The sequence below is a fragment of the Oryx dammah genome, unplaced genomic scaffold (assembly GCF_014754425.2).
Source record: "Oryx dammah isolate SB20612 unplaced genomic scaffold, SCBI_Odam_1.1 HiC_scaffold_28, whole genome shotgun sequence".
NCBI classification, from domain to species: Eukaryota; Metazoa; Chordata; class Mammalia; order Artiodactyla; family Bovidae; genus Oryx; species Oryx dammah.
Window position 1 is genome coordinate 7,295,504 of NW_024070212.1, and position 25,247 is coordinate 7,320,750.

Consider the following 25,247-nt stretch of genomic DNA (forward strand, 5'->3'; position numbering starts at 1 on the left):
CAATGCATGAAAGTGAAAAGTGAAAGTGAAGTCGCTCAGTCGCGTCCGACTCTTAGAGACCCCATGGACTGCAGCCCACCTAAGGTACTCTTATTTTACAAACCAGGGGACTGGAGTACGGAGAGGTGAAAGCGAGTTGTTTAAAGCTTGTTTGATCTAACAAAGGGTAGGACTGGCATTGAAAGCCAGTGCAGAACTCTTCCGTGCCTCCTTCTAGACTTGCAGATCCTGGCCTGCCTGCTGCACAAATAGACTATTATGAGAAACGAGTGCTTGGAATGGGGAGGTAAGAGGAGGGCCCACATCCCACCACATGACATAGCCAAGGCGTCAAGGCTTCTCCCTTAGAAGAGGTGCGTCAGCAGCCTCAAGTGTGTGCTTCAGACACACTTTTAATGAAAATCAACTTCAAGCTACTGCTGGAAACAGGAAATAAAGAATCCCTAAAAGGCATCACTGTCATCATGCACTTGATATCCACAGGACCCAATCACTGGCCTCACTCTCTAACAAATCGAACTCTTGCCGAATTTCACTCATCCCCTACATCAGTTCAGTTCAGTTATTCAGTCATATCCAACTCTTTGCAACCCCATGGACTGCAGCACACCAAGCTTTCCTGTCCATCACCAACTCCTAGAGCTTGCTCAAATTCATGTGCATTGAGTCAGCGATGCCATCCAACCATCTCATCCTGTGTCGGCCCCTTCTCCTCCCACCTTCAATCTTTCCCAGCATCAGGGTCTTTTCAAATGAGTCAGTTCTTTGCATCAGGTGGCCAAAGTATTAGAGCTTCAGCATCAGTCCTTCCAACGAATATTCAAGACTGATTTCCTTTAAGATGGACTGGTTGAATCTCCACGCAGTCCAAGAGACTTTCAAGAGTCTTCTCCAACACCACAGGTCAAAAGCATGAATTCTTCAGCGCTCAGCTTTCTTTATAGTCCAACTCTCACACCCATACATGACTAGTGGAAAAACCAGAGCTTTGACTAGACGGACCATTGTTGACAAAGTAATGTGTCTTCTTTTTAATATGCTGTCTAGGTTGGTGGACTCTTGGAGGGCACAAACAGAACCCCCTACATATACTTACTGTAATAGCTACTATGAGCCAGGCCCTCTGCTGGTACTACAGAAAAGATTGTGTTGGCCATAAACTTCATTTGGGTTCCTCAGCAAACCCAAATGAACTTTTTCGCCAACCCAATATAAAGTTTAACTAAAATACATTTTATGGAGCCTATGGTAAGACAGGTACACAAATATCAGATTATAAAACAAATGGTGCTATCGTAATCCAAGGAATAAGAAATAACATAAGAGTTGGGAGGTGAGGAAAAAATTAGTATCTGATGAACTAAGCCTCAAAAGATAAGAGTGGCGCTCATGTCTTCATCCCAGGTCTACAAAAACAAAGCCAGCTTCAGGCCATAGGTTAAAGTATCCTCAAGAGAAGAAAAGTGAAATCCACACCATAAACGTTTGTATCATCTTGCCAAGGTAATGGCTGGGAGAGCACCATCACCAAATACTGCATTCTTGCCCCAAAATGTTTTTTGAAAAATATAACCAACAGGATTGGGAAGACCATTGGGCTGGGCAGGAGAAGCAGAACTACTATAGTGGACAAGAGCCGTATTTGGGATCGCCCCCCTCGCAAAGGCACCGGATAAACGTGGTGAGGAGCAAAGCGGTGTACTGTATCCTCAGTGACATCAGCTTCATTCATTCATTTGTTCACTCAAGATCAACAGTGCACCTATCGTGTGTCAGGCCCTGTGCTAAGCCTGGGGAATTCAAACATGAATCAGACAAACAGTGCTTGTTTCTATGTCCCACAGGTCAGGGGGAGTACCTCCTGGAGGGGGCCTGGGGCTGGAGGGAGATTGTAGAAAACAAATCATTGTAACATAGGCAGTCAGGATAAACAGACAGCCTAAGGTCACAAAGGGAGTTGCTATCTAATATCCCAAACAATCTAATTAGCTTCAGAAATCCATCATGGATCTGTCATCAGTTTCTTACAGAATCCCTGCATGAAGTTTTCGTATTTCAGCAACTTCTAACAAGAGGCTGGAAGGGAGAAAGAAATGATCTAATCCTAACTTGCTGAGACTGTCAACTATCTAGGGTCTATGTTTTTACAGCCTTGATTAGCATCCCACGCAGCCCTTTTCTCATTTCTCAGAAGGGTTCATTCGGACACAGTTAAATCTCATCATTTTGACTAAATAGACCTTAAATTGCCAAATCTCAGCAGCCTAAAATGATTCCTAAGCTCTGAGATAGTATAAGATATCAAGACTGCTCTAAAAAGAGAATTCCATAAAGGATATTAGGACACAGTATAACTAAGGGCCCAACCGACAAAGAGCAGTTGAGGAACCCATACAGAGCTAAGTTCAACCACCTTTCAAGCTCTGTTCACACGCCTCACATGGTAGAGTGTCCTCCCAGTGGATGGAGTTTAAAGCTCTGTCTTGTGACTTGAAATAACCCAGAGTAAGTTCCTTGGAAGTGAAGACTATTTAACTTTGTATCTTTTCTACTTCTGATTCTCCTTCCCAAATAAAGCCTGGCCCTAAGAACACGATATATATTGCTGTACTAAGCCTTTCTCTGTACAATTTCTCTTACACCTACCCTTCCATTTCCATGCCTGCCTTGATCGTCCACGTTCAAATCCTCACATGTGGAGATGTCCTCAGCACTCTTTTCTATTTTTACAACAACTCTTATCCATTTCCTCTTCCTAATACATAATTCTGCATGTGCACACATATACATATGTGTGTATGTAAATATGTGTGTGCATGCTAAGTTGCTCAGTTGTGTTTGACTCTTTGCAACCTATGGACTGTAGCCCACCAGGCTCCTCTGTCGATGGGATTTTCTAGGCAAGAATACTGGAGTGGGTTGCCATGTCCTCCTCCAGGGGATCTTCCCAATCAGGGATCAAACCCACTTGTCCTACACTGCAGGCAAATTCTTTACTGCTGAGCCACTAGGGAAATGTGTGTGTGTAGCCCGTGTGTGTGTGAGTGAAGCCAGTGTGTGGGGGGGAAGCGTGTGTGTGTGTGAGTGAAGCCAGTGTGTGTGGGGGAAGCGTGTGTGTGTGTGTGTGTGTGTGTGGCCCGTGTGTGTGTGAGTGAAGCCAGTGTGTGTGGGGGAAGCCCGTGTGTGTGTGTGTGTACATATACATTATATATACATATGTGTGTACATCTCTGAGAGGCACACATTTTTGTTCCCTACAAAATGGGCTTCCCTGGTGGCTCAGATGGTAAAGAATATGCCTGCAATGCAGGAGACCTGGGTTTGATCCCTGTGTCAGGAAGATCCCCTGGAGCTGGGAATGGTTACCCACTACAGAATTCTTGCCTGGAGAATTCCATGGACAGAGGAGTCTGGTGAGCTCCTCTGTTCCTCCATGGGGTTGCAAAGAGTCAGAGACGACTGAGCAACTAACACTTTCATTTACAAGATGAAGCCACATCTCTCGAGCCTGGTATTTAAAGCTTCCTGGGCTATGTAAGGGTCTTCCTACTTCTATTATTTTCTTATTATCTCCTCTCCCCCACTAACACCACAGAGTTACCCTTCCTCTCCTCTTCACTTACCTAGAAGCTACCCATTCACTTTATTTATACACATAATCATTCCAAACTAAGAGATGCCTTCCTTATGCCTCTTGGCAACTTCTGGAATAGAACACGGGCCCTTATTCCAGCCACTAGCATCTCTCACCTGAAATACGGGATGAGTTTCCTGAACAGTCTCTCCAGGCCCCTCCAACCCACTCTCCACAAAACTGCTACAGGGATATTTCTAAATCTTAAGATGTATCATCTCATGCTCCTGCAAGAGCCCTTCCAAAGTCACAGACTAAGCCACCAACAACAGCTGATTCTAAAAACTGACCTGGGTTTCAGGGACGAATATAAATGGATGAGCTCTACCCCATCACAGCAGTACCCCCATGAACAAGCTCATGAACAAAGCTCAGCAGAACATCTCTGTGCGGAAAAAGCAAAGCCTCATTCCTGCAAAGCCTTGGTCCAATTCTGTCCCAAATTTGGATAGGGAATGACCTTGAAAAAGTCACTTAATACTGAGTCTTTGAAACTATAACGATGAAAGGGAGAGCATGACACCATGCAGCACAGATAGGAGGATTAAATGAGAAAGTTTCTAGAACACCTGGCAGAATGCCCAGCACATAGTATGTGCTCAGTACACAACACCACCACCGTGCCTGTCTTTCTGTGCCTCCCCAGCTGGGCTGGCTCACTTCCTTCAAGTCACCATCTCGCTTCATCTCTCTGACCTTCAACACCAAACACAGTACAAGCATTATAAACACTTCCTATGTGATTGGATTTACTCCTACCTCTGCATTCAGAAATGTAGGAACACATCAAAGAATACAAGTTAGATTCAGAAAAGACTATATGGGGAAAAAAACTCAATAAATCTAAGGGAGTAAAATGAAGGTAAGTGATAAGAATTCACAAGGGAGCACACAGTGACTCATAAAGACCTCCACTTAGCAAAGCCTCCAGGTCCTTTCAGCCTTCCCACCAAAACTACCTTGGCCTGTTGCAGCACGCAGACACTGAGATTCTGCAATTTGACTGGAGTTGATAGAATCAACCGGGGAGCTTCCAAAACTCCCAATGTGCAGAACTCCCATTTCCAGAAAGATGGAGTCAACATACTTTTCCCTATTCCTTCTGCGATCAACCACCAAAACTCCCGGAATTATAGATCAAACAAGTACAAGACAGCTCTGAAAGATGAAGAGAAGGCAGGGCAGCCAGGGACCTCAGACTCAAGAACCACATAACGCTTGAGTCCTCTGGGTTCTTTTTGCCTCATGCCTCCCAGAGCTGCTGCTGGAGAAGCCAAGGAACACAGATCAAAAAACAAAAAGATCCCAAGAGAAACCCTCTTTCCCTAGCCAAAGGACCAGGAAACAAAGGCAGCCTCATATGAAATGCCTCAGAGAAGGCTGAAAGGGAAGCTAGGGTGCTAGGAAGTGACCCACAGGTGCTAAGGCTGCTTCCTCTCCTTGCTGGGGCTTCAGAGGAGTCCCAGTGAAGAGTCAAAACTTCCACCACCAGCCAGGGACATGGGCAGAGCGTGAGCAACAGTAAGGCGGCACTCTGGCCCCGTTGCAGAGTGGCAGCAGCTGAGGCCAATGAATGATCTAGTCCTCCACGCCACCCAAGAGCAAGGAGGCAGCACTCCCCTCCCCCTGTCAGCCCACCGGCAGAGGCGTCTTGCCAAAACAGATTTAACTAAGATCCAGAAAGTCATAACATAAGACCCAAACCATCCAGGTGTCTGTTTTTTGTTTTAACTATTTATTATTTTATATTTTGGTTCTGCGGGGTCTTTGTTGCTATGCACAGGGTTTCTCTAGTTGCGAACACGGGCTCTAGGGCACAGGCTTCAGCAGTCGCAGCACTCGGGCTCAGTAGTGTGGCACATGGGCTTAGCTGCTCCACGACACGTGGAATCTTCCCAGACCATGGATCAAACCCGTGTCTCCAGCACCAGCAGGTGGCTTCATACCCACTGTACCACCAGAGAAGTCCCACCACCCAGGCTTCAATCAAAAATAATGATTTTTGACCATCATTGTAGGGAAAGAGCAAATTAGCCAAGATGGCGGTGGTCAGGCTCTCTTGCCCCACATTTTGTAAATAATGATTACATAAGAGCTGAGCTCACTTACAGCACCGCGCATGCACACCAGGAGGTACTCACTTGGCCACAGGCTTTTGCTCTGTAAGCATGTATAAGCTCCACCTGAAAAAGCCCTTGTGGCTCTTTTATGGTATATTATGGCTGCATCCACTGGGTCAACCACAAGAGAATACAGCGTGTCTACTGCTGTGCCAGCCCAGAAAGGATAAACTCATTTGCAGTTCCTACACCTCGAGTTCTCTTCCAGCTTCCCCACTCCCGCCTTGCCTACCATGGATTCAGTGAACAGCGCGCACAGCGAGGAACAGCAAGACAACCGGAGTAGTTGGCAGGATCAGCAAGACAATCATCATGCTAGGAACTGGGCTTGCTGAGGTGGCTCAGTGGTAAAGAATCCACCTGCCAAGCAGGAAATGTGGGTTTGATCCCTGGGTCAGGAAGATCCCAGGGACCTCAGCAGCCATGAACCACGTGACAGTTGGGTTCCCTGGGTTCTTTCTCCCTCACACCTCCCAGACCTCTTGCTGGAGAAGCCAGGGACCCAGAAATGCCAAGGAACACAGAAATGCAACCCACTCCAGAATCCGTGCCTGGAAAATCCCACAGACAGAGGGGACTGGCGGACTGCAATCCACGGGGTGGCAAAAGAGTCGGGCATGACTTAGTGACTAAACAACAATAATTCCAGGAACCAGAAAAAGCTCAACATGAATGGGAAAAGACCATCAAAAGATGCCAGCACCAAGATGACAGATATATTAGAATTACTTGACAAGGACTTTAAATTGGCCTTCATAAAAATGCTTCAACAAGCAATTATGAATATGCTTGAAACAAGTGGAAAAACAATTTCAGCAAAGAAACAGAAGATATAAAAATTGCAGCACCCACGCTACACCCCATACTAACTGAATTAAAATTGCTGAGAGTTCCCAGCCATCAGTAATTATGTTTAACTCCCTAACGATTCCAATGAGCAGCCAAGTTTGAGAATCAGTGCTCCAACTTGATGGTTCTCAAACTAAGGTATCCATCAGAATCACCCGGACAAAGGTAATAAAAGTCAACGAGATCTGGGCCCTCAGCTACTCCAAGACCGGGCTGTAGCATTTTAATCAGATTTCATGTGATTCCAATAGATCCAAAAGCCTTAACTAATCAAAGCAATTTGCAGGTGATTCTCATTTCAGGAGTCTGCAAAATTCCCGACCTGAAAGAGGAAACAGCAAAATTTAAGTGACCTTGAAGCAAGAGGTAAAGTTTCAATTATACTTTAAAAAGAGTTTCAATCACACTTTGGATACGGGTGCCCAGGATATAGTGTGTTTAACCTGGACTGCCAAATTTAAGAGAAAAAATCCACACATATTGAGGAACAGTTTGAAAATGTAATTACAGTACCGGTTATACGTGTTTATGGGAAATAGCATGGGAGTGAGATTAAATAGTAGCCATCACTTGGCCCATGGGAGACATTAATCTTCCTGGCAGCAGAAAAAGAAAGAGCTTCCACATGAGCACCTCTTCCCATCCAAAGAGATCACAACAAAAAGGGAAGAGGTTATAGTATAGAAAAAAAGAACACATCCAAAGAGCTTTTCCATTGTGTACTGTGGGCTAAGATTTCTAACCAAAAGGCAACGTCTCCTGGGCTGGAAGTGTTTTCTGGCATTTATACGTTCCTAGAAGGACCCTGGAGGCTCCAAGTGGTGTGGAGAGAACTGGTCCTCAGAAAAAGCTGAAAAAGGCAAGGAAGACAGAAGGCAAAGATGCAGTGAGGAAGTGGATGGCCACCAACACACAGGAAGTGCATAGGCAGAAGTCAGCGAAGAATAACTCTCTCCAGGAAGGAAGGGCCTCCCAAAGCCCTTCTCCTGCCCTTCTACTTGCTCACTGATGCATTGTTTCCATATCTGGAGACCATCAACATGGCCCACCATAGGCGCCCAGCAGAGGTGGCCTGTTGCCCACTGGCATACATCAGCTGACCCGCCCCTGGTTACAGACTTAACCTCCATGAGAGGGGCTGAGACCACCGCCTTTAATAGACCATTTGCCCATTCAATCCAATCTAGAAGGATGGTCTCAGCTTCCTCATCTGAAAAAACAGAACCAAGAATACCTACCCTCAGGGAGCCACTGTAAAGATTAAATTAGTTTTGCATATGTAAAATTCTGAGAACCACGAATTGAAAGTGGTGAGTACTGGGCAAACTTTAGTTCTTAGCATTCTCAAATATACTCAGCACAGAACTTAATAGTGCGAGACTGCTGGGGTTTGACTCACGAATTTTTTTATTACTAAATGTGGACCATGAGCAAGTTTCTCTGCCTCTCTATGCCTTGGCTTCCCCATGAGTAAAATTCAAATGATGAGAGACCTTACCTCACAGGGTTGTTGAGGAAGACTAACCATTTCCTAGAAAGAACTTGGCACAGTGCCTAGAATATAGTCAGTGCTTTGTAAATAACAGCGATTATTATTCACCTTCTGTGATGTGGACTGCAGGAGGCAGGTATGTGAGGAGTCCCTTTCGTCCTTAAGGAGCTTATAGTCTAAATCAAGACATAAGCAATGTACACCAGCAGGGAAGAACCTCTCAGAACATGGTACATGAGATGGTTCTGCAAGCATGCAAACAGTATTCTCTCTAATGTGCTCACATACAGGCTAATGGAGTTCAGAATGTTCTGAGTACAGGGAGCACTGGGCAAGTACCCTCTTCTCAGACACCCCTTGCTAGGAGTCCCAGGTTGCATTCAACTCTCAAGGCTGATCATTTCAGCAGTTCTGGAAAGCACTGCAGCTTCAAGAATAGGCAGAGAGGGGACTTCCCTCATGGTCTAGTGGTTAAGAATCCACCTGCCAACGCGGGGGACACGAATTCAATCCTACATGTCTCTGGGCAGCTAAGCCCATATGCTGCAACTATTGAAGCCTGCATGCCCTAGGGTCCATGCTCTGCAACAAGAGAAACCACCTTAACAAGAAACCACGGCAAGGAGAAACCAGCGCACCACAGCTAGACAGTAGCCCCTGACTGCTGCAACTAGAGAAAGCCTGAGCGTAGCAACAAAGACCCAGCACAGCCAACAATTAAAACACATAAATTAAAAAAAAAAAAACTTTAAAAAATAAATGATAGTAGTAGCCACTGTCCTCAGTTCCATAGAAGGACCCATAAGAGTATAAGACACACAAGTCTCACTGAAGTGCTGCAGAAAACCAATTTAGATTCACACAAGGGATAGGAGACTAGGAGTACAAAAGCGTTCCAACACTCTGGGCACAGAACTTGCTGGAAGTGCCATTTTAAGTAACTTTTAAAGCCAGCTGCTCCAGTACTTAAAAGGAAACATGATGCTGAATATAACAATTGGAAAGGGAATTGTAAGCATCACAAGGTATTAATTAATCCCATGATGCAAGATTCCTCCTGCTTAGATTACCTCTGCTTAAAGAACTATTTATCCAAGAAATTCAGAGAAAGACCGTGAAGACAGACAACATACTGTACTTAAGAGTCTGTGATTTTTAATCCGAATGAGGATTAAAAGGCTGGAACAAATGTGATGGGGGCATGTACTAGAAGCCAGTTAACCCCTCCTTATTGCTTCTCGAGGCGGCTGACAGCTATTTTAAGTCCACAAAGCAGTCGCACTGTCTGATTTGCAACTTTAGGAATCAAGAATAATAGCTAGATTTTTTTAAGCAGACATGTAAAATGAAGATAATACACTACTAGGCCTTTGATTCATTAGGGGAAAAAACAGAGTATATGACAATTTTTACATTAAACCATGCACAGATGAAATTTAAATTGCAATCTGCAGGACTAAACAGCAATAATAAAAATAGCGACCCGCTCATTGCCAGGCACTATCCTGGGTATTTGCATACATAACTCATTTTTTCCTCTCTTTAACCCTATGAGGCATGTGACATTTGTATCCTCTTTTTAGAGATGCAGATGCTAAAGGAGAAATGTTAACTAACTCAAGTTCACACAGCAAGTGAGGGACAGAGCCAGGATTTGAACCCAAACACAATTTGGCCCCTGAATCCATTTACACTATGCTGTCAATCAAATTCATGTTATAAAAACTATAAAATAAAAAATAAAGAACTAGGGGAAAAGGTATCAAATCATTAATAACAACATAACAGGTTGAAAATATTTTTTACTGATAAATGACAGTTATCTACTCCTAAAATCGGCCACATGTTCTACAATCAAAGATTCTAAGTCTGCTGCATGTTCATCCCCGGAACTTCATTCACTTCAGGGAAAACGTTTACCTGGCACTTTCTTTGGAAGGCAGTGGCATTCTGTCAGGTGGGGATGGGGGATACCTCCTGGGATCAGGGACTAGTCTCACTGAGGCCTGAGAGTTACAGGCCTAAAGCAAGAAAAAAAAAGCCAGAGGAGACCAGAGCCAGCTGAGGCATCCCCAGCCCTTGGGTAATACAGCAGGGTCCTGGCAGTCCTTGTAGAGAGCACCTTAGAAATTATATTCATTGATTCAAAATACATTTTTTTCTATATACAAGGCACTGCAGTCAGCAATGCAGAAGACACGGCGGGGCAGAGTAGCAGGGACCCTAAAGATGACGACTCGGGGTGTGAAATCAGACGAGGGCAAGCAGCTATAACACATAACGGGGTTTAGTCAGTTCCTGCCACATAGAAGGGACTAGTAACATCCACTTCACAGAGTGACAGTGGCCTGGGCCTGAGATACAGATGGGGAATCACAGGAAAGGTTGAGGGAATGGTAGGTACGAGTAATTGAAGAGAATCACTCAAAACCAGAGAGCCCTGAATATCAGGCTAAGAAGTTTTGACCCAATATGGTAGGCTTAGAAACTTTTAGTGTTTTGAGTAGAAGGATATCACGGTCATATTTCAGAATAATTAACAGAGCAAAAGTTTACAGGATAAAGTAGAGGTCTCCAGAAAGTAACTGAAACAGTATGGTGAGAGGTGGTGTCCATCTGAACCAGCCAGAAATGAGAAGGAAGAAGCAGAATGCCTGGATGGATATCACTGTGAAACTTCAAGGATGCAGCAACTGACTTGAAGTTGGGAGCAGGGGACGTCTGGGAAGAGCCCGGCCACAAAAGGTACTCAATCCATAGTTGAGTTCACTGTTATACGAAAGGATTCAAGCACTGCTCCAAAGTGTCAATCCTGGTGCCTGAGAGGATAGTGGGGTCATCTAAAGAAGTATAAAGTGTCAGATTTGAAAACAAGATGATTGAGTGATGGGATTAGCAACATGTTCAGTGGGGTAGAGCCAGCCAGCAGGAAGCTAAAAGAAAGATCTGGAAACTGAACTGGAGTTAGAGACCCAGGAGCCAACATAATTAGGGGTAAGGAGGAAGGACGGAATCAAGCATTCACCGGAGAGGTCAATGAGCAGAGAAAGAGCAAGCAGCAAAGAGAAGGTACAGACAGGGGGGCTATGCCCGGCCAACAGAGAGCCTGCAGAGAGCTGAATGGGGCATCCCAAGAAAGACAGGACAGCTGCTCAAGAAGAAAACTCAAAAAGGTGGAGGACAGAGAAGGGTGACAATCGAACAATTCCTATATGGCAGCCAGAAGTGGGAAGGACACAGCCAGGGACTGAATGAATAGTGAGAAACTGCAGAGAGTAGATCACTCTTTCATGAGGCTTAGCTATAAAAGGAAGAAAACAACATGCTGATGAGTAAAAAGATGGAGAGAAGAGAGTTTTCTCATAAGGGAAGGTCACAGCACACTCCTGGGCAGAGGAGTGAGCCAACAGCGGGTAAGATGGAATCTTGCGAACATTAGGGTGGGGAGTGATGGGGTAATGAACAGACTAAGGAAAGGTGAGCTAGCAGCAGATGGAGGGCGAATGAGTCTTAAAAAGAAAGAGGGGAGAAAAAAATTAATTCTACTTCATAATTTAAAACGTTTGTGTTTCAAAAGCATACCAGGAAAGCAAAAAGACCACCCACAGAATAGGTGAAAATACTTGCAAATCTACATAATGAATTTGAATACAGAACACAGAAAGAACTCTTACCCTGCAGCAATTAAAAAAAAAAAAGACAATCCAATTTAAAAATGGGCAAAAGATCTGAACAGACATTTCTCCAAAGATTTGCAAATAACCAATAAATGCCCATGAAAAGATGTTCTATATTGTTAGTCATCAGGGAAATACCAACCGAAACCACAATGAGATACCACTTCATACCTACTAGGATGGCTAGAATCAAAAAGGTGGATTAAAAGAAGTGTCAGTGAAAATGTGGAGAAATCAGAATCCTAACACATTGCTGTGGAAAAGTAAAATGCTGCAGCCACACCAGAAAAACATCTGCTGCTGTTAAGTCACTTCAGTCGTGTCCGACTCTGTGCGACCCCATGGACTGCAGCCCACCAGGCTTCCCCGTCCCTGGGATTCTCCAGGCAACAATACTGGAGTGGGGTGCCATTTCCTTCTGCTTTATTGACTACGCCAAAGCCTTTGACTGTGTGGGTCACAACAAACTGGAAAATTCTTAATGAGATGGGAATACCAGACCACCTTATCTGCCTCTTAAGAAATCTGTATGCAGGTCAAGAAGCAACAGTTAGAACTGGACATGAACAATAGACTGGTTCCAAATCAGGAAAGGAGTATGTCAAGGCTATATACTGTCACCCTGCTTATTTAACTTATTTGCAGAATAAATCATGTGAAATGCTGGGCTGGAAGAAGCATAAGCTGGAATCAAGACTGCCAGGAGAAACATCAATAACCTCAGATATGCAGATGACACCACCCTTGTGGCAAAAAGCAAAGAACTAAAGAGCTTCTTGATGAAAGTGAAAGAGGAGAGTGAAAAAGTTGGCTTAAAATTCAACATTCAGAAAACGAAGATCATGGCATCTGGTCCCATCACTTCATGGCAATAGATGGGGAAACAGTGTAAACAGTGACAGACTTTATTTTGGGGGGCTCCAACACCACTGCAGATGGTGACTGCAGTCATGAAATTAAAAGACACTTGCTCCTTGGAAAAAAAGCTATGACCAACCTAGACAGCATATTAAAAAGCAGAGACATTACTTTGTCAACAAAGGTCTGCCCAGTCAAAGCTATGGTTTTTCCAGTGGTCATGTATGGATGTGAGAGTTGGACTATAAAGAAAGCTGAGCACCAAAGAACTGATGCTTTAGAACTGTGGTGTTGGAGAAGATTCTTGAGAGTCCCTTGGACTGCAAGGAGATCCAACCAGTCCATCGTAAAGGAAGTCAGTCCTGAATATTCAATGGAAGGACTAATGCTGAAGTGCCAATACTTTGGCCACCTGATGTGAAAAACTGACTCATTTGAAAAGACCATGATCCTGGGAAAGACTGACGTCAGGAGCAGAAGGGAATGACAGAGGATAAGACAGTTGGATGGCATCACCAACTCCATGCATATGAGTTTGAGCAAGGTCCAGGAGTTGGTGAAGGACAGGGAAGCCTGGTGTGCTACCGTCCATGCGGTCACAAAAAGTTGGACACGACTGAGCAACTGAACTGAACACTGGAAAATATTGTGGGAGTCCCATAATGGTTAAACACAGTTACCATACAGTCCAGCAATTTCACTCTTACCTATCTACCCATGAGAAATTTAAGCATGTATCACACAAAACTTGTACTTGAAATGTTTATAGCAGCATTATTCATAATAGTTAAAAAACAAACAACCTAAATGTTCATCAACTGATAAATGGATAAAATGTGATATAGCCATATGATGGAATATTATTTGACCATAAAAAGGAATGAAGTCCTGATACATGCTACAAGATGCATGAATCCTGAAAATATTATGCAGAGTGAAAGAAGCCAGTCACAAAAAGCCCACACGCTCCATGACTCCATTTACAGAATATGTCCAGAACAGCCAAGTCTAGAGATAGAAAGTAGATTAGTCGTCGCTTAGGGCTGCAGCGAATGGGGAAACAGGAGGATGCTAGCTAAAGGACACAGAGTTCCTTTTTGAGGTGATGAAAAAATTCTAAAATTGACCATTGTGATGGCTGCACAACACTATGAACACATTAAAAGCTACTTAATGGTATATGTAATCACGAATTGTACGGTAGGTCAATTATAGCTATCAGGAAAAAGGGAGTGGAGAAAAGAATGAAGTTCTTTTTCCAAAAACGGGGGGAAAAAAGTAGGAGAGACCCAGCCCATAGTGTCAAGCAGGAAAATGGGAGGGGCGGAAGCATGATGGGCAGGGCCCCAGGCTGCTGGGAGAGCAGAAGTTCAGCAGGAGGGCCCTGAGGAGCCAAGGGCAGCCTCAACGCAATGAGGGAGAGGAGGTAGGCAACAATGATCAAAGAAAGCCTTCTGAAGATCTGGGTTCTGCAAGCTGCACATTATGAGTGAACCATAATAAACAGCCAGTCTGATTAGGGTCTTGGATATGGGTGACTGGCAAAAGGCGCATGACACGGACAGTGTAATCTTGACCACTAAATGGACTAATGGGACCTTCTGGGCAAAGGAGATGTGGCAGCATCATGGAATGTACTGATAGGATAGAAATAGATTTGCTCATTAAGTTCTAAAACACCAGCTGTGTGTGGAGTAACACCCTGGGACGCCTGAGAGCAAAATCAGGGTGAATAAAAACAGGTACCGTTTCTAAGCAGTACCGTATCTTTGAGACTCATCATCCCCCAAAGACTCATCTGGCCCAGGCAGAAGGTAACAATAGATTTTAAAGCATCTGGCCAAATACCTACTAAGGTGAAATAACCTGCACTTCAATGATGACATCATCGAATACACATTAGATAGAATGTGATAGAATTCAGATGAGGGCATCTATCTGAATCTGTACTTGTCCACAATCCTGGAAGACAGGACTCGTGCAGGTTTGGGGGGCGAGGGTGGAGAGGCTGTGGGGAGCACACACCCAGAACATATCAGTGTTGGCTCTGATCACAGAACCAAAATCACAGCTTCTTATGAAGCTATTAGGTTAGGTTTGAGTTAGAGTACCCCATTTATGATGAATCAATGTATGTAACATCCTAACCTGGAAGCCTCAAGACAGTGTGTTTAAGATTTATCCACAGGAAACCTGTGGTGTGGGGTTATTGGAATCTCTAAAAGCCACAACCACATCATCAGCCAGTCAAGCCATTTAGCAAAGAGGGAAACAATGACTAGAGAATTCAGTTCAGATTTGACCAAGAACTCGCAAAGCCCCCACATCGCTCAGCAATAAGACAATGTATTTACGGCTTTTAGAATTTTTATAATTGGTCATTTCTTCCACTTAATAATTTGCTACTGCTGACTATATATATATGTACCTGATGTTGGGGGAGGAAGTTATACACAGACACATGAGACAAGGTCCTCAAAGAACACTCATCATTGGAGAAGGCATACGAAGAAGGGAGAGAACACAAAATTTTATGGTGGACCGTGACCCCAAGGTGGCTTCAGAATTATCTCACCCCACATGTACTCTTGCACAGTGACCACGGTCTCCACCAAGAAGTGAAGTCTCCTTTACCTCCTCTTGAATCTAAGCCCGGCTATGGCCTGATCTGACCAACAGTATGCAGAAGTGATTCCGTGTACCTCGGAGGCCAGGCCTTAAGAGCTTCCACCTTCCCTGCTGGAAACATTCCCTGTTGAAAGCCAGCTGCCAGACCAAAGGGCCACCATGCTATGAGGAAATCCAAGCTACCCAATGGAAAGAACCACCACATGGAGGACCACCAAGGCACAGCCATGAAGTGGCACCTTCTAGGACAAGCCCAGCCATTGCAGAATGAAGCCAAGTGAGTGATCCAGTCCGCACCACGGTGAACAGAAGAACAGCCCGGCAAAGCCCTGACTGAATTCCTGGCTCATGAATCATGAGCAGGTTAAACAGACCTTGTCTTAAGCCACTGAGTTTTGAGATAGCTTGTTACACAGCAACAGATAACTGAAACCAACTTGAAGCCAGGAAACTAGTAATGAGTCCTGGTTCTGTTCTTACCTAGCTACGGGTCCTTGGGTCAACAACTTCCCCTCTGGACCTCAATTTCCTCATCTGTAAAATGAGGAAGTTGTAGGAGTGAGCTAAGGTGCTTTCTATTTCTGATAGGCTGTGCCATACAGGCCCAGATCAGTGAGTGCACTAGGCGATGAGAGCCGGGAATACAGAGGCAGCTACCACTCCAGGGTGAGATGAAGGAACCACGCACTAGGACTCAAAAGCGCCGCAACATGAGACTTAAGTGAGGCAGCACCTAAAACAATACATGGTCCATAGTAAGCATTCACTAAATATCAGCTATAATCATTATCCTCTCATCAGTTCTGTGACCCTGGACAAGTTAATCTGATTCCCATTTTTTTCATTTGAAAAATGGAAACAACTCTAATGTTCCCCCAGCCACATAAGGAAAATTTTTGTGTGCGAAAGTCCCATGAAAATTAAAAATCAACCTACAAATGTAAAGCATATCTGTGCTATTAATACTCTTATTCTTTGCACCATTATCATCAGAGGTCTTCTTCGCACCCAGCAAGCAGAGACAGTCAGTTGATGGCACTGGCCACCAGGAAGGTATACTGAGAGAGGGAAAAAGGGAGGCAGACAGAAAGGAGCCACACAGGCTTTCAAGCCTAGAAGGACTTCCACCACCCACCCATCAGCAATGGTTAGTGAGCCACGTGCCCTTTCTGACACAGAGAGCAGTATCCCTTAAGAGCAGTTCCCAGCCCAAGATTATATCTGGAAAGAGCCCAGCACTAAAAATTCGCTGGTCAGAGAGGCCAGCAACCTAAGGATGCCCCACCAGTGAACCGTGAATCAGACCAATTGCCCAGGATAGAGTGAACATTCCATAAAAATTAGTAAATGAATGAGCATTGGATTTGAGAGTCTACAGTCAAAGCTCCCAGGTTTAAACCATAGCTCTGCCATACACAGAGCTAAAGCGGGCAACGTATCCTCGTTGATAAGATATAAGGAGATGCGCCTACACAGACCTCCAGGGAAACAGTGAGAATCACACGAAGTACTGCAGGTGAAACACCTCTAGGATTCCACTTGATAATTAAATGGATGGTGTGGTTTTTAAGTGCACAGAACCTCTGATGCCCAGATGCCTTTCAGTTCCTAGCCATAACCTTTCAATCTCTGCAGCACCCTGAAAACGAATGCATCCATCCAAAAAGTCACTCCATCCAGTGTTGATCCCGAAAAACTGCCAGCCCTTGGGAGGCAAAGATCTGGGCTCATTTTCCAAGGGTACTTGACAAGGCAGCATGGATACATTTACATTTTACAGCCTGTGCTTTTCCAAAACAAGGAACGAGTGTGAGTGTGGCGCATTTTTAACCCTGAAATCCCAGTAATCATGCACTTCCATGGACACTGCTCAGGAGGGATGTGAAAACCAGCCAGACGAGGCACTTGCCAGATGCTCACAGGAAGAAAAGCTTCTACTTCCACCTCTGCTCAGGTCTCAGCTAACATGATTTGAATGTACTGGTGTCCAGCATCGATTACAAACAGCTGGGAGTTAGGACCCAGTTCTCAAAGTCAGCCCTGCCCTTTCTTCCCCCCTTCACCATTCTCAAAGCAGAACCCTTGGTGTGCTGCACCCCAGATCTGTAATGGGAACACAGTAGGGACCAACCGTGGTTCCCCCTCCTCTTATCAAGCACCGCTGTGTATGAATCCAGGGAAGTTACCATAGGAACCACACCACCAGTGTTTCTCCACTTTTGGTCCCAATCACCTGCATTAAAGCTCCCGGAACGCTCCTTAGAGGGGCACAGCCCTGCTCTCTCCCTAGATGTGTCAGAGTAGAATTTGGGGCGGCAACAATCAGAGTTGTCAACAACCTCGCCTGGTGATTCTTACGCACACTAGGTTAAGAGTCCTAGCTAGGACAAAACTAGCAGAGACTGTGAGAAAAGAATCAAAAGGTTAAAAACACTTTAATCCTGATCTCTCTTCTGCCGCCCAGCCTTGCAGAGTAATGGTGAACCAAACAAGACCAAAGCCAACTGCCTAGTTCATGCGTGTCCGAGAAAATTAAGTCATGATGTGATGAAAACTCATACCTTAAAATTTAAAAACCTGCTCACCAAAGCAACAGGCCCAGACAAACATTAACCCATCTGATCTGGTATCAAACCAACCAGATCTATTCTGAGAGAAGCAAGATAAGATCTTGGCTACAGCCCCACTCTGGTCCCAGCCATACCCAGTAATTCAGTTCTGCATTCCACTGCAGGGCTTGATGTCTAGGGGAACAGGGGGTGTCCTCCTAGCTCTAGCAAATATGGTTGGGGGAAGGTTATTCAGGAAGCGGGAGAAAAGGTAAGATTTAACATCACCAGGAGAAGGAAAAAAAAAAAAAACTGAGAGATAACTGAGACTGCACTGGACTCACATCAGACACTCAAAAAGATGTCTCATGAATTGAAGGAAATAGCCACCTGATGGAGTAATCCTTGCCTGAGATGCTTAACACCTTGCCTACAAAGTCATGAAGGAGAAAAAGGGGACAGAGAGTAAAACTGCCTCCATGTCGAACACATTACCTTTCCAAAACCAGCAAGACACAACCGACTAGGAGGGGTGGTATTTTCCGTCACTTGTCAGTGACAGGCACACAGTAGGTGCTGAGCATCCTTGAGTCTTGAGGGGAGGGTGTCAAGAAGCATGAAGCAAGAGCAGAAGGACTCCTCCCTCGTGATGGGCAGGAACCCCGGGTGCAAACTCAGAAACCAGAACTCCTCACTCTGGGAGGTGCGTGACAGGGGGCCAGCCTTATTCACACCTGATGGTGCAGTTCAGAGGCTTCCGCCCCACCCCCTCTCCCAAGGACGGACCTGGGGCTCTGAGCTGAAAATTCCTGTTGCCGCGCCTCCCTCCCCCCGCCCTCACCGATAAATTCTTCAGCAGCAGTCCCCTACTAGATGCTGAAACTTCACATTACGCCACAAAACTAGCAACCGGGCAGCTTTCACCACACCTCCCCCTTCAATGACTGGCACTTGCAAAGGAGTCGTGGCTAATAAGGCATTTAGGAAGTGACTCTGACACCTGGCTGGGTTTACCAGGAATCTAAAAACAAACCCACCCCTGTATTATTTTCTTCAATCAGGAAGCAGGTATTCCCCTTATAAAAGACCTTTCTGAAAGCACCTCTCCCACGGGATCCCAACAGGTAAATGACACCAAAGCTTCCCTAAAGCGATTCGAAAGAACCAAGTCCAGGCTGCGCTCCCCGACTGGATTCTTCTCAGAAGGAGGGATCCGGGAAGTAACTCAGTGAGTCCTGGGTGGGTAAGGATGGGGCAGTTTGCAGGTGGGAGGAGGGGGATGAAGCAATACCGCTCTAACTTTGCAGTTACTCTTTAGCAGTTCTGGGCAGGAACCCGCGGAATTCTATACAGAGAAGGGGAGTCATCCTCCCTAACAGAAAGGCCCCCAAATCAGCCTAACCCACCACCAGCTCTGCGTCCGGGATGGCTGCGCATCCCATCCGCTCAGACATGCCCCCTCCGGGACAGTCCCTTCCCCAGGGGCCCCTCACCTTGGCCTCGAAGCAGATGCCGTGCTGGAAGGCGTCCTCGTTGTGCAAGGGGATCCGCAGGTCGTGACCATCGTCCACAAGGTTGTACTTGGTTTTGCTGGGCATGGTGACCCGCGGTGGACCGGCTCCTCCAGAGGCGGTGGAGGCAGGAAGGAGCTGGCGAGACCGCTGGGAGGGGAGGCGGGAGCCGGGGGCGGCGGCGCGCGGAGGGGGCGCAAGCGGAGGGTCGCCGGGTTGGAGGCGCCCCGGCCGCGCGGCGGCCGTGGAAGCCGGGACTCGGAGAGACGCCGAGGGCCGGGCTGCGCGGATGCGGGCGACGCGAGCGGCGCTGTGGCCGCGCAATTCCTGCCGGCGAGGAAGGCGGCGGGGGCGGCGGGGGGAGCGGGCAGCGCGGCGCCCAGGCCGGGGGAGGGCAGCGGTGGGCGCGCGGCCCGCGCTGGGACTGGGCGCGGCGCTGGCCCGGGAACAGAGGCGCGGACAGCCCGGGACGAGGAAGAAAAGGCGGCGGCGGCGGCGGCGGAGCTGGGTGCCTGTCACGGAGACGCCGGATCAGCCGCCGGCGAGCGACTCCTCCTGCGGGGCGGGCCCGGGCCGGCTCCTCCCGCAGGGCGCCCAGGCTCCGCCCGCCGCCGGGCCCGCCCCCGCGCTGCCCGCGGAGCAGGTGAAAGTCCGCGGGAGCCTGGCGCCCGGCTCTGCCCGCGTCCCAGGGCTGGACCCTTGGAACTTCGCCCTGACCCTGGACAGCCGGTGTCCCAGGAACGCAGGCTCTGTCCTGCTTTTGTTTTTTACAGTCGGAGTCTGAGCCAGGCTCCTAATAGTTAGCAGCGGCGGCGCCTTGGGTTTTCTGTTTTTGTTTTTTGGAGGGGGGAGGGGCTGGTGTTTATTGTTTTGTTTTTATGTTTTACCAGGAAGGCCCAAGTCCTGGCCCTTGTGTATTCAGACCATTAATTCTGTGAGTTTCCTTTCTCTGGAGAATCAAGACTGCACCCAAATGGAGGACGATCGCAGGTGCTTTGTGTTCGTTCCTTTGAGCTGTGTTTTGTGACTTGTATTATTGGAGGGTTGTAGGGATGCCTTTGGGGGTGTTTTAGTGTTAATATTAAAACCATAAGCCTCATGGAAATGGAATAGGCCGATGAAGCGTAATAAGGACAAAAGAGCCCACAACGTTTCCATTTTCTTCAACAACCTAAAGCTGGTGTAGACAAAATGGGCTTCCAAGTTGTTATTACTCTTCCTACCTTAGGAAGTGCTTCAGTTCAGTTTGCTTATTGTTAAGAAGCGGCCCATTCACTTTTCTCCTTTACACCAAGAGTTTGTTTGTTTGTTTTTTTCCGTGCAAAAATGTGCAAAGGAAGGGCGGGGCAAAGGGATAGTTAGTGACCAATTATGTGTCCGACCCCATGGGTAGAGGAACATGGGTTAATACTATCCGCGAGTCAAAAGTAACCAGACAGTCTGGTGCCAAAGCTAGCCCAACCTGAGATCACTGAGAGCCAATGGTCAGCAACTCTATTGAATTCAATTTAAACCTACTAATATCTTGTGGACACATCCACCCGGGACAACTTGACATACAGACACTATTGTTGTATAGTCAAGGCCCCAAAAGCATCACAATAAAATTACTTCCAAGAGGCATGTCTTCCTATAATATTTGTGATACACTTATATAAGAGAACACATTATTGTCATAAATCTATTTCTTATTTTGCCCCATAGTGCTGAAGTACAGTTGCTCCTTGCTATATGTTGCCTGATCCCTACCTGCTGAAATTACTGGTCAAGATGTAGCTCTTCTGGGATATCTCTTTGTATGAAAGCAAGCTGATGACTAAAACAAATTAATCATATACCTTCTGCTGTATAAACTTTATTATATTCATAAATATTAGTAAGAACCAAAAATAATTTGCACAGAGGAAATGCTCCACTAACCTTTTTATAAATACAGGACATGAAAGTCTAATCAGGCATGTGTGACTCTTTGAATGTCACCGTGGTTTTAATATGCATCCTAATGCCCTCTCTAAAACCTGGCACAGGAACTCAACAACTAAAAGGCAAGACCTTAAGTAACTACTTCATTTGTATCTCATATTCCCTTCTGAATTTAAAAAGTCTTCTGAACTCCAAATGGCCTTTATTTTAATAGATTAACTTGGGTCCCACTGGAATGCTACATTTACCAGAATTTTGTATCTAACTCTGTAACACATTCTTTGTACACCAGATGCAAAAAGCTGAAACTCCACAGATATTTCAGGATCTAGTACAGAGACTGCTACATAGTAGACATCCAATAATTATTTATGGAATTGGATAATAATAATAGCTAATATTCATTGAACTTTATGTGTCAGGCATTGTTGTTGGAGCCTTGCCTATATTATCTCATGTAATATTCACAACAACCCTAAGGTAAGCCCCATTTCATGAAGAAACTGAGGCAGAGAGGATTGCTTAAATTGCCCAAGGTCACATATTTAGAATGGAAAGAAGCCAAAATTTAAATCCAGTTCTTTGTCAAGGAGTGTTTCCATTAGCCTGGATTGCCATAAAAATCTTACTGCAAATAATATGCATATCAAATACAGGGTCCATGTTTTATTTAGGTGTTTTTTTGTTGCTAAGCTATATTTGCTTCGCTTCAGTTGGATGAAATGTTCCCCAAAGGAGGGGTCTGTCCGCTGCTTTGGCCTCCACTTACTATAACATCAGAGCCACACAGGCACAAAAACACCCTTCTTTCAGAAACAATGGACATCCAAAGTAATTTTTTTTAGCAGATATTTCAATCTTCTTTTTGCACCTTTAAATACAGTTGAACTTCACTCACAATTTTCCAATTTTTTTATCTCTTAAAGTGAATGATAGGTGCATGTATCATTTTTCATATCCTTCGGTATTTTAAACACTGCATAATACGATTTTAATCTGATATATGTTTAATTTAAAAATAGATTGCTAAAGCATACAATGCTTCTTATGTTAAATTTTATTAAAATTTTGTTTAAAAATGAATTGGAAAAAAATCCTAACATGGAACTTGAGAAATGGAAACTACTCAGAGATCTAATCCAGCTCCTTCATAAATCCAAAGGAACAGAAACCCAGAGAGGTTAATTTGCCTAGTTATCACTACAGGCTGAAGAAGTGAAGTCGAGTCACTCAGTCATGCCCAACTCTTTGCCACCCTATAGACTGTAACCCGCCAGGCTCCTTTGTCCATGGGATTCTCCAGGCAAGAATACTGGAGTGGGTTGCCATTTCCTTCTCCAGAGGATCTTCCCAACCCACAGATCGAACCTGGGTCTCCCACATTGCAGGCAGATTCTTTACCCTCTGAGCCACCAGGGAAGCCTAGATCTCCTAACTTGGTAATCTTTTCATCACACAAATATGGATTTAAAATAAATTGATGGCAAACTGTATTCTTAGCACATTTAAAACTGAGAAAATTAGTTTTTGATCATAAAATACCTGCTTTGCTATGCTAAGTACATCCTATGCTTTGTCTCACTTGGCTATATGAGGTAGGTACTATCAGTCCCCATTTTAGAGGTGAGCAAACGGGCTGAGTGAGAGAAGTGGCTGGTGTAGGTCATAAAGCAATAAGTCCTAAGAATCCTTTCATGGCTATAACCAACAAAGAATGAAGAGTATGTCAGCTTGCTCAGTACTGCTCAGATACACTAACAGAACTCATAAAATCGTCTTATAAATAATAATGTTAAATGTAAATATGTAATACTTTCTTTCCATTAGCTAACACTTAACTCCAAAAAGCTCTGATTATTTTTTCATAGCACCATTTTTACTTGACAGTATCTCCATAGGCACATAGATTTAGAAATCATTAGCCCATTACACCCGTGGTGGATTCATGTCAATGTATGGCAAAACCAATACAGAATTGTAAAGTAAAATAAAAAATAAATTTAAAAATAAAATAAAATAAAAGGTGTCAGTACAAATATTAAATGACTTCTCTGCCATTCCCCAACAATATCGTCTATCACTAATAGTCTCTAATCCAAGTTTGGTTTATTATGATCTTTTAATTTGTAAGCAACAATTTTCTTTTGGCTGTGCTGAGTCTTCATTGCACGTGTGGGTGTAGTAGTTGCAGTGCATGGGAACTTGGTTACCCTGCAGCATGTGGGATATTAGTTCCCCATTCTGGGATTGAACCTGCATCCCCTGCATTAGAAGGCAGATTCTTAACCACTGGACCACCAGGGAAGTCATAAGCAACAAATTAGGATGTTTGTCCCATAAAAAAAGATTATTCTCAAAAGTATTGCATATTTTGATGCTGGCCTACATATTTTTCCCCTTGTGATTGAAATTGACTCCCCACAGTTCAGTTCAGTCCAGTCCAGTCGCTCAGTCGTGTCCAACTCTCTGCGACCCCATGAATCGCAGCACGCCAGGCCTCCCTGTCCATCACCATCTCCCAGAGTTCACTCAGACTCACATCCATCGAGTCCGTGATGCCATCCAGCCATCTCATCCTCTGTCGTCCCCTTCTCCTCCTGCCCCAAATCCCTCCCAGCATCAGAGTCTTTTCCAATGAGTCAACCCTTCGCATGAGGTGGCCAAAGTACTGGAGTTTCAGCTTTAGCATCATTCCTTCCAAAGAAATCCCAGGGCTGATCTCCTTCAGAATGGACTGGTTGTATCTCCTTGCAGTCCAAGGGGCTCTCAAGAGTCTTCTCCAACACCACAGTTCAAAAGCATCAGTTCTTCAGCGCTCAGCCTTCTTCACAGTCCAACTCTCACATCCATACATGACTACTGGAAAAACCATAGCCTTGACTAGACGGACCTTAGTCGGCAAAATAATGTCTCTGCTTTTGAATATGCTATCTAGGTTGGTCATAACTTTTCTTCCAAGCAGTAAGTGTCTTTTAATTTCATGGCTGCAGTCACCATCTGCAGTGATTTTGGAGCCCCCAAAAATAAAGTCTGACACTGTTTCCACTGTTTCCCCATCTATTTCCCATGAAGTGATGGGACCAGATGCCATGATCTTCGTTTTCTGAATGTTGAGCTTTAAGCCAACTTTTTCACTCTCCTCTTTCACTTTCATCAAGAGGCTTTTGAGTTCCTCTTCACTTTCTGCCATAAGGGTGGTGTCATCTGTATATCTGAGGTTATTGATATTTCTGCCGGCAATCTTGATTCCAGCTTGTGTTTCTTCCAGTCCAGCATTTCTCATGATGTACTCTGCGTAGAAGTTAAATAAGCAGAGTGACAATATACAGCTTTGACATACTCCTTTTTTATGGAACCAGTCTGTTGTTCCATGTCCAGTTCTAACTGTTGCTTCCTGACCTGCATACAGGTTTCTCAAGAGGTCAGGTGGTCTGATATTCCCATCTCTTTCAGAATTTTCCACAGTTTGTGGTGATCCACACAGTCAAAGGCTTTGGCATAGTCAATAAAGCAGAAATAGATGTTTTTCTGGAACTCTCTTGCTTTTTCCGTGATCCAGCGGATGCTGGCAATTTGATCTGTGGTTCCTCTGCCTTTTCTAAAACCAGCTTGAGCATCAGGGAGTTCACGGTTCACATATTGCTGAAGCCTGGCTTGGAGAATTTTGAGCATTACTTTACTAGCATATGAGATGAGTGCAATTGTGCGGTAGTTTGAGCACTCTTTGGCATTGCCTTTCTTTGGGATTGGAATGAAAACTGACCTTTTCCAGTCCTGTGGCCACTGCTGAGTTTTCCAAATTTGCTGGCATATTGAGTGCAGCACTTTCACAGCATCATCTTTCAGGATTTGAAATAGCTCAACTGGAATTCCATCACCTCCACTAGCTTTGTTCGTAGTGATGCTTTCTAAGACCCACTTGACTTCACATTCCAGGATGTCTGGCTCTAGATGAGTGATCACACCATTGTGATTATCTGGGTCATGAAGATCTTTTTTGAACAGT

At 45.1% G+C, this 25,247-nt stretch overlaps 1 protein-coding gene across 2 annotated transcripts in view; it reads right to left on the reverse strand.

The window, feature by feature from the left end:
* The window catches only part of LOC120855527 (carboxyl-terminal PDZ ligand of neuronal nitric oxide synthase protein-like), a 360,532-nt gene extending 341,028 nt beyond the window's left edge, over positions 1-19,504 (reverse strand). For both annotated transcript variants that reach the window (XM_040230013.1, XM_040230012.1), the window contains exon 1: positions 19,301-19,504. In XM_040230013.1, coding sequence (XP_040085947.1) covers positions 19,301-19,405 — 105 coding nt within the window. In that variant the 5' untranslated portion in view covers positions 19,406-19,504. The remainder of the gene's footprint in view (positions 1-19,300) is intronic.
* Between the last annotated feature and the right edge of the window lie 5,743 nt (positions 19,505-25,247).